The sequence below is a fragment of the Coregonus lavaretus genome, assembly GCF_964263955.1.
Source record: "Coregonus lavaretus genome assembly, contig: HAP1_SCAFFOLD_9322, whole genome shotgun sequence".
Taxonomy (NCBI): Eukaryota; Metazoa; Chordata; class Actinopteri; order Salmoniformes; family Salmonidae; genus Coregonus; species Coregonus lavaretus.
The window spans coordinates 1-10000 of NW_028157338.1; the positions used below are offsets into that span (position 1 = coordinate 1).

Genomic DNA, 10000 nt, shown 5'->3' on the forward strand with positions numbered 1-10000 from the left:
GTTTCATCGTTGTTTTCTGTAGGGTCCACCAGGAGCATCAGGAGAACCTGGCCCCTCAGGGCCACCAGGACGCAGGGTGAGAGAGACAGAGAGTGCGTGTGTGTGTGTGTCTGTTAGTTCATATGTAATTTTCAACATGTTTAAATATTCCTTTATTTCTTGTTAGGGTCACCTGGGTAAAGAAGGGAAGCAGGGGAAAGCAGGGATGAAAGGAGCGAAGGGGTCTCCAGGGTTGGAGGGTCTCCTGGGGAAGACAGGACCGGTGGGAGGTAAACCAGGTCCTAGTGGTCTCAGAGGATCCCTGGCCCAGCGGTGAGGACACACACCCACCCTGACCCCTGACCTGTCAACTCATGACCACACAACCTCATAAGCCGGATGTACTATGCTGCAAATGCAAAAATACTGACCAACTTCATCAATGACAATACAGGTAATATAAAAAAATAAATGACTCTGTCTCTCTCTCTCTCCTCTCTCTCTCTCTCTCTCTCTCTCTCTCACCCTCACCCTCACCCTCTATCTCTCTCTCTCTCTCTCTCCTCCTCTCTCTCATCTCTCTCCTCTCTCTCTCTCTCTCTCATCTCTCTCTCTCTCTCTCTCTCTCCAGGGAGAACATGGTTTAAATGGACCACCAGGTGTAACAGGACCACCAGGACCCATGGTAAAACAATAATAATAATAATAATAATATGCCATTTAGCAGACGCTTTTATCCAAAGCGACTTACAGTCATGCATGGCATACATTTTTTTTTTTGTGTACGTGTGGTCCCGGGGATCGAACCCCACTACCTTGGCGTTTACAAGCGCCGTGCTCTACCAGCTGAGCTACAGAGGACCACGTCTACACCTTTATCCATCTATCTTTCCATTCCTCCATCCCCATTCCTCCACCTCTCCATCCATGTCCCTCTCTCCACAGTCTACAGCCCTATCTCAGTCACTACTACAGACGCCTACTTCCTGTATCAGTCACTACTACAGACGCATACTTCCTGTATCAGTCTCTACTACAGACGCCTACTTCCTGTATCAGTCTCTACTACAGACGCCTACTTCCTGTATCAGTCTCTACTACAGACTCCTACTTCCTGTATCAGTCACTACTACAGACGCCTACTTCCTGTATCAGTCTCTACTACAGATGCCTACTTCCTGTATCAGTCTCTACTACAGACGCCTACTTCCTGTATCCCATCCTTCCATTCCTCCACCTCTCCATCCATGGTCCCTCTCTCCACAGTCTACAGCCCTATCTCAGTCACTACTACAGACGCCTACTTCCTGTATCAGTCACTACTACAGACGCCTACTCCTGTATCAGTCTCTACTACAGACGCCTACTTCCTGTATCAGTCTCTACAACAGACGCATACTTCCTGTATCAGTCACTACTACAGACGCATACTTCCTGTATCAGTCACTACTACAGACGCCTACTTCCTGTATCAGTCTCTACTACAGACGCCTACTTCCTGTATCAGTCACTAATACAGACGCATACTTCCTGTATCAGTCTCTACTACAGACGCCTGCTTCCTGTATCAGTCTCTACTACAGACGCTTACTTCCTGTATCAGTCTCTACTACAGACGCCTACTTCCTGTATCTCTACAAACACAAGTTATTGTATAAGTTTACTAAGGGTACGTCCCAAATGGCATCCTATTCCCTATATAATGCACTACTTTAGACCAGAGACATTTATGTGCCCTGGTTAAAAGTAGTGCATTATATAGGGAATAGGGTGCCATTTGGGACGTAGCCTACGTGACCTGGCAGCTGTACTACTCTGACCTCTAGTTTGACCTCTGTCACCTTTGATCTCTGACCCACAGGGTCCTCCAGGACTACCAGGGTTGAAGGGAGATCCAGGCAGGAAGGGAGACAAGGTGACAACACACACACAGACCCACAGACCCCCCCCAGTGGTAACTAAGTGTGTGTTGTGTGTGTAGGGTCATAACACACAGACCCCCCCCAGTGGTAACTAAGTGTGTGTTGTGTGTAGGGTCATAACACACAGACCCCCCCCAGTGGTAACTAAGTGTGTGTTGTGTGTAGGGTCATAACACACAGACCCCCCCCAGTGGTAACTAAGTGTGTGTTGTGTGTAGGGTCATAACACACAGACCCCCCCCCCAGTGGTAACTAAGTGTGTGTTGTGTGTGTAGGGTCATGGAGGTCTGATCGGGCTGATAGGTCCTCCAGGAGAGTTTGGAGAGAAAGGAGACAGAGGACTACCAGGGACCCAGGGCCTACAGGGACCCAAAGGAGACGAGGTGACACTCACACACACACACACACACACACACACACACACACACACACTCACACTCACACTCACACTCACACTCACACTCTCACACACACACACTCTCACACACACACACACACACACACTCACACTCACACTCACACTCTCACACACACTCACACACACTCACACACACTCACACACACACATCAATCCAAGGCTCTTGGTCTGATAAAATACTGTGTTGGCCCCGTTCAGCTAAAGCCTGGACCATGTCTAGCAATGTTACTGGTGGTGGGTTCCAAACCACCTGCGTTACACACACATACATTTGTTGTGTTGACGGTGTGTTTTGTTGTTTCAGGGTCTGGTTGGTCTAGCAGGTCCTAATGGTCCCCCAGGTCTACCAGGTCTCTCTGTGAGTATCGCTATCTATTTCTGTTAATATTACTATTACTTAATATTACTATTAATTACAATTACTAATACTATTACTTACTATTACTTACTATTTACTATTGTTATAACTATGTTATGGTTACTGAAAGGATATCTGTGGTTTACACTTCTTTCATCTGTCTTTCCCCTCTATCATTCTCTCTCTCTCTCGCTGTCTCTCTCTCTCTGTTTCTGTCTCTCTCTCTCTCTCTCGCTTGCTGTCTCTCTCTTTCTGTCTCTCTCGCTCTCTCTCTCTCTCTCTCCCTCTTTCTGTCTCTTTCTCTCTCTCTCCCTCTCTCTGTCTCTGTCTCTGTCTCTCTCTCTGTATCTCTCTCTCACTCTCTCTTTATCTCTCTCTGTCTCTCTCTCTATTTCACTCTCCCGTTCTCTTTGTCTCTGTCTCTCTCTTAGGGTGGAGTAGGGCAGAAGGGTTCTAAAGGGAACCAGGGTCCCATCGGTGCTATTGGAGATACTGGTCCTGCTGGCCCTCCTGGACCTCCTGTGAGTTCCACCTAGAACCTCTGCTTAGAACCTTAGAACCTCACCTAGAACCTCCACATAGAACCGTAGAGCCACACCTAGAACATCCACATAGAACCTCCACACAGAACCTCTTCAACAGACCTTAGAACTTCCACATAGAACCTCCACATAGAACCTTAGAACCTCACCTAGAACCTCACATAGAACCTCCATATTTAACCTCCACAAATAACCTTATAATCTCCACATAGAACCTTAGAACCTCCACACAGAACCTCCAAATAGAACCTTAGAACATCACCTAGAACCTTCACATAGAACCTCCATCAGAACGTCAGAAGATCACATGGAACATTCACTTAGAAGCTTAGAAGCTCATTTAGAAATGCCTCTTCTCCTCTCAGGGTCTTCCTGCGGTGGGTCTTCAGTCTCTCCCGGTGCAGGAGAGAGGAAGGAGGAGGAGGCAACACTCTTCCTTTGACGGGGCCGCTCTGGAAGAGGAGGAAGAGCAAGAGGGGATGGAGGGAGGTGAGGGAGGAGAGGAGGAGAGGATGCAGGCAGACCAGGCAGGGCAGGAAGAGGGGAAGGAGGAAGAGAAGGGGATGGAGGAGGTGTTTGCGTCTCTCTCTTCTATGAGGACGGAGGTAGAGGGTCTGAGGACCCCCCTGGGGACCTACCAGTACCCAGCCCGAACCTGCAAGGAGCTACAGCTGTTGTACCCGGAGTACACCGATGGTACATACCTCTATCACTTTATCTATCTATCTATCTATCTATCTATCTCTCTGTCTCTGTCTCTGTCTCTGTCTATCACTCTATCCCTATATCAACCTATAAATCTATCTATCACCTGTTGTAGCCACAGTTCACTATGGTACCTACAGTGGGGAAAAAAAGTATTTAGTCAGCCACCAATTGTGCAAGTTCTCCCACTTAAAAAGATGAGAGAGGCCTGTAATTTTCATCATAGGTACACGTCAACTATGACAGACAAAATGAGAAAAGAAAATCCAGAAAATCACATTGTAGGATTTTTTATGAATTTATTTGCAAATTATGGTGGAAAATAAGTATTTGGTCACCTACAAACAAGCAAGATTTCTGGCTCTCACAGACCTGTAACTTCTTCTTTAAGAGGCTCCTCTGTCCTCAACTCGTTACCTGTATTAATGGCACCTGTTTGAACTTGTTATCAGTATAAAAGACACCTGTCCACAACCTCAAACAGTCACACTCCAAACTCCACTATGGCCAAGACCAAAGAGCTGTCAAAGGACACCAGAAACCAAATTGTAGACCTGCACCAGGCTGGGAAGACTGAATCTGCAATAGGTAAGCAGCTTGGTTTGAAGAAATCAACTGTGGGAGCAATTATTAGGAAATGGAAGACATACAAGACCACTGATAATCTCCCTCGATCTGGGGCTCCACGCAAGATCTCACCCTGTGGGGTCAAAATGATCACAAGAACGGTGAGCAAAAATCCCAGAACCACACGGGGGGACCTAGTGAATGACCTGCAGAGAGCTGGGACCAAAGTAACAAAGCCTACCATCAGTAACACACTACGCCGCCAGGGACTCAAATCCTGCAGTGCGAGACGTGTCCCCCTGCTTAAGCCAGTACATGTCCAGGCCCGTCTGAAGTTTGCTAGAGTGCATTTGGATGATCCAGAAGAGGATTGGGAGAATGTCATATGGTCAGATGAAACCAAAATAGAACTTTTTGGTAAAAACTCAACTCGTCGTGTTTGGAGGACAAAGAATGCTGAGTTGCATCCAAAGAACGCCATACCTACTGTGAAGCATGGGGGTGGAAACATCATGATTTGGGGCTGTTTTTCTGCAAAAGAACCAGGACGACTGATACGTGTAAAGGAAAGAATGAATGGGGCCATGTATCGTGAGATTTTGAGTGAAAACCTCATTCCATCAGCAAGGGCATTGAAGATGAAACGTGGCTGGGTCTTTCAGCATGACAATGATCCCAAACACATCGCCCAGGCAACGAAGGAGTGGCTTCGTAAGAAGCATTTCAAGGTCCTGGAGTGGCCTAGCCAGTCTCCAGATCTCAACCCCATAGAAAATCTTTGGAGGGAGCTGAAAGTCCGTGTTGCCCAGCGACAGCCCCAAAACATCACTGCTCTAGAGGAGATCTGCATGGAGGAATGGGCCAAAATACCAGCAACAGTGTGTGAAAACCTTGTGAAGACTTACAGAAAACGTTTGACCTGTGTCATTGCCAACAAAGGGCATATAACAAAGTATTGAGAAACTTTTGTTATTGACCAAATACTTATTTTCCACCATAAATTGCAAATAAATTCATTAAAAATCCTACAATGTGATTTTCTGGATTTATTTTTCTATTTTTGTCTGTCATAGTTGACGTGTACCTATGATGAAAATTACAGGCCTCTCTCATCTTTTTAAGTGGGAGAACTTGCACAATTGGTGGCTGACTAAATACTTTTTTTCCCCACTGTACCTCTCAGTATATCTATCTCTCTGTCTATCACCTTGTCAGGAGGTCAGTGTGATGCGATAGGACGAAGTCAAGCGCAGGACACAGAGCTAATCGAAAACGTACTTTACTCGTAGGTAACGTAAATAACATAACCTCCACGCAGGGAGGAACAAACCCGCTCACCAGACGACAACTAAACAAACACGCACAAAACCAAGTGGGAGCCAGAGGGTTAAAAAGGGAAGAAATCAATACATAATGGGAACCAGGTGTGAACAATAAAGACAAAACAAGTTGAACACAGAAACATAGATCGGTAGCAGCTAGTACTCCGGCGATGACGAACACCGAAGCCTGCCCGGGCAAGGAGGAGGAGCAGCCTCGGCTGAATCCGTGACAGTACCCCCCCCCCCCCCCCTCCTTGACGCGCGGCTCCAGCCTCGATGTCCAGTGGGGGCGGCGGAACCTCCCGTACCTCAGACTCCTGGAGTGGACCAGCTACCACCGGCCTGAAAAGAGACACATGGAACGAGGGGTTAATACGATACTCGGGAGGAAGCTGTAACCTATAACAAACCTCGTTCAATCTCCTCAGGACTTTAAATGGCCCCACAAACCGCCGACCCAGCTTCCGGCAGGGCAGGCGAAGGGGCAGGTTTCGGGTCGAGAGCCAGACCTGGTCCCCCGGTGCATACACCGGAGCCTCACTCCGGTGGCGGTCGGCTCTCGCCTTTTGGTCCGTAACAGGTCCGTAACAAAATCCACCGATAGGTGGGATCATGGCCGTTGTGAAACAGGGAGGGGTTGTAATTTCCCTCTGGGCAGGTGTCTAGGTGCCTTACACCGAGCAGGAGGAAACATAAACCCTCACATCCTTGGCTAAAGTGGGCCACCAGTATTTCCCACTAAGACACTGCACTGTCCGACCGATGCCAGGATGACCAGAGCAGGGTGACGTGTGAGCCCAATAGATCAATCGATCACGGACCTCTTACGGCACGTACGTACGACCCTCTGGACACTGGAAGGTGTGGGCTCTGTACGTAACGCCCGCTCGATGTCCGCGTCAACCTCCCACACCACCAGTGCCACCAGACACGAGTCGCACCGGTCCCCCCCTCAGCAAGGAGGTAATGGGAGCCGCTACCTGACCAAAGCCCCGGATAAACCTCCGGTAGTAGTTGGCAAACCCTAAGAATCGCTGCACCTCCTTAACCGTGGTTGGAGTCGGCCAATTACGCACGGCCGAAATGCGGTCAATCTCCATCTCCACCCCTGACGCGGACAGGCGGTGCTCTAGGAAGGAGACATACTTTTGAAAGAACAGACAGTTCTCCGTCTTGACGTACAGGTCATGTTCCAACAGTCGACCAAGCACCTTGCGCACCAGAGACACATGCTCGGCTCGTGTAGCGGAGTATATGAGAATATCATCTATATACACCACTACACCCTGTCCATGCAGGTCCCGGAAAATCTAATTTACAAAGGATTGGAAGACTGATGGAGCGTTCATCAACCCGTACGGCATGACGAGGTACTCATAGTGCCCAGATGTGTTACTAAATGCTGTCTTCCACTCATCTCCCTTCCGGATACGCACCAGGTTGTACACGCTCCTGAGATCCAATTTTGTGAAGAAGCGCACCCCTTGCAATGACTCCGTCATACTAGCAATGAGCGGTAGTGGATAACTGTACTTGACAGTGATCTGATTGAGACCCCGGTAGTCAATGCACGGGCGTAAACCTCCATCCTTCTTCTTCACAAAAAAAAACTTGAGGAGACAGGTGAAGTGGATGGCCGAATGTATCCCTGCCCCAGAGATTCAGAGACATATGTTTCCATAGCCGTTGTCTCTTCCTGTGACAGGGGATACACATGACTCCGGGGAAGTGCAGCACCTACCTGGAGATTTATCACACAATCTCCCTGTCGATGGGGTGGTAATTGAGTCGCCTTCTTTTTACAGAAAGCGAGAGCCAAATCGGCATATTCGGGGGGGAATGTGCATGGTGGAGACCTGGTTTGGACTTTCCACTGTAGTTGCCCCTAAGGAAACACCTACACACCTTCCCGAGCACTGACTTGACCATCCCTTGAGAGCTCTCTGTTGCCATGAAATCGTGGGGTCATGAGAAGTTAACCAGGGAACCCCCAACACCACTGGAAACGCAGGAGAATCAATCAGATAGAGACTAATTTTCTCCTCATGACCCTCCTGCGTCTTCATCCAGAGTGGAGCTGTGACCTCCCTAATCAGGCCTGACCCTAAAGGGCGACTATCTAAGGCATGTACAGGGAAGGGCACATCAACAGGAACACTACGGGAAAACTGACAATCAATAAAGAATCTACGAGCGCCTTATATTGGGAATGAGGGGAAAACTCTGGAAATACGATATCAATACACATATGTGCAACAGGGAGCTCTGGTTGAGTCGGGTGTCTACTCACCTGAGACGGTCCACCAGTGCTCTGCCTACTGCCTCGACTCCCTAAAGACCCTCCCCAGCACCGACCAGCAGTGTGTCCTCTGCGGCCACAGTTGGTGCAGGAGACGGCCCTTCTTCTGGTCTCCCTAAGCGCAGCACCTCCAAGCTCCATAGGGGTAGGGTCAGAGGTGCTGGGGGATGGAATGGACGGCCCCTGATCCGGACGTCCAAGGGTTGCCAACGGGTTATCCACCCTTATCGACATATCCACCAGTTGGTCCAGGTTAAGGGTGGTGTCCCTGCAGGCCAGCTCCCGACGAACGTCCTCCCGTAGGCTGCATCGGTAGTGGTCGATCAGGGCCCTCTCATTCCATCCTGCGCTGGCAGTCAGAGTCCTGAAGTCCAGTGCAAAGTCCTGTGCGCTCCTCTTCCCCTGTCTGAGGTGGAATAGACGTTCCCCCGCCGCTCTCCCCTCCGGTGGATGATCGAATACCGCCCGAAAGCGGCGGGTGAAATCCTCATAGCATACTGACGGTGCGTCTATTCCTCCCCACTCGGCGTTGGCCCACTCGAGCGCTCTCCCCGACAGACAGGAGATGAGGGCGGACACGCTCTCGTATCCCGAGGGAGCCGGGTGGATGGTAGCCAGGTAGAGCTCTACCTGGAGCAGAAAACCCTGGCACCCGGCAGCTGTACCATCGTATGCCCTCGGGAGCGAGAGCCGAATCCCACTGGACCCAGGTGACGAAGGGGTGGACAGCGGTGTGGGTGGTTGTGTAGTTGGAGGAGGTGTAGGACCACCACCTCTCTCCCATCGCTCCATGGTGTTCAACACATGCTCCATTGCGGTACCGAGAGTCTGAATCATGGTCGCCCACTGCTGGACACGTTCCTCCATTGATCCGGACGAAATGAATGTACCTGCTGACTCCATAATAAGGTGCATGTTTCTGTCAGGAGGTCAGTGTGATGCGGTAGGACGAAATCAGGCACAGGACACAGAGCTAATCGAAAACGTACTTTACTCGTAGGTAACGTAAATAACATAACCTCCACGCAGGGAGGAACAAACCCGCTCACCAGACGACAACCAAACATGAACAAACATGCACAAAACCCAGTGGGAGCCAGAGGGTTAAATAGGGAAGAAATCAATACATAATGGGAACCAGGTGTGAACAATAAAGACAAAACAAGTAGAACACAGAAACATAGATCGGTAGCAGCTAGTACTCCGGCGACGACGAACGCTGAAGCCTACCCGGGCAAGGAGGAGGAGCAGCCTCGGTTGAATCCGTGACACACCTGTTGTAGCCACAGTTCACTATGGTACCTACCTCTCAGTATATCTATCGCTCTGTCTATCACTCTACATCAACAATGTACAACCTATATAATCAAATTATCAACAGAGCTTACATACCCTCTCTCTCTCCCATCTCTCCCAAACACCAATCTGTACCCCCCCCCCCCCCCCCCCCCCCGTAGGTGAGTACTGGATAGACCCTAACCAGGGTTGCCATAGAGACTCCTTTAAGGTGTTCTGTAACTTCACGGCCGATGGAGAGACTTGTCTGTACCCTGAAAAGAAGTTCCAGTCGGTGAGTCCACACGATCGCACTCCTCTCCTATCCTCCTTATGAGCGAGTGACAAATGACTGATGTCTCTTCTACAGGTGAAGCTGGGTTCAGTAATGTGAGAAGTGATGAATGTACTGGAATGACTGATGTCTCTTCTACAGGTGAAGCTGAGTTCCTGGAAAGGAGAGAAACCGGGTACCTGGTACAGCCAGTTCAGGAAAGGAAAGCAGGTACACTGTCTGTGTGTGCGTGCGTGCGTGTTCCAGTTTCCTGTGATCCTCCTCTCTCTACGATATATCCCTTTTTCATACTCAATGCTCCCCTCCCTCCCTCCCTCC

At 49.5% G+C, this 10000-nt stretch overlaps 1 protein-coding gene across 1 annotated transcript in view; it reads left to right on the forward strand.

Annotated features, from left to right (window-relative positions):
* The first annotated feature begins 22 nt into the window (after positions 1–22).
* Positions 23–10000, forward strand: part of LOC311125521 (collagen alpha-1(XI) chain-like) — a 12568-nt gene continuing 2590 nt past the window's right edge. The window contains exons 1-10 of the mRNA XM_084199558.1: positions 23–76; positions 167–312; positions 611–664; positions 1841–1894; positions 2177–2284; positions 2624–2677; positions 3109–3198; positions 3585–3915; positions 9570–9682; positions 9824–9892. Of these exons, the coding sequence (XP_084055684.1) occupies positions 662–664; positions 1841–1894; positions 2177–2284; positions 2624–2677; positions 3109–3198; positions 3585–3915; positions 9570–9682; positions 9824–9892 (822 nt within the window). The 5' untranslated portion in view covers positions 23–76; positions 167–312; positions 611–661. The remainder of the gene's footprint in view (positions 77–166; positions 313–610; positions 665–1840; positions 1895–2176; positions 2285–2623; positions 2678–3108; positions 3199–3584; positions 3916–9569; positions 9683–9823; positions 9893–10000) is intronic.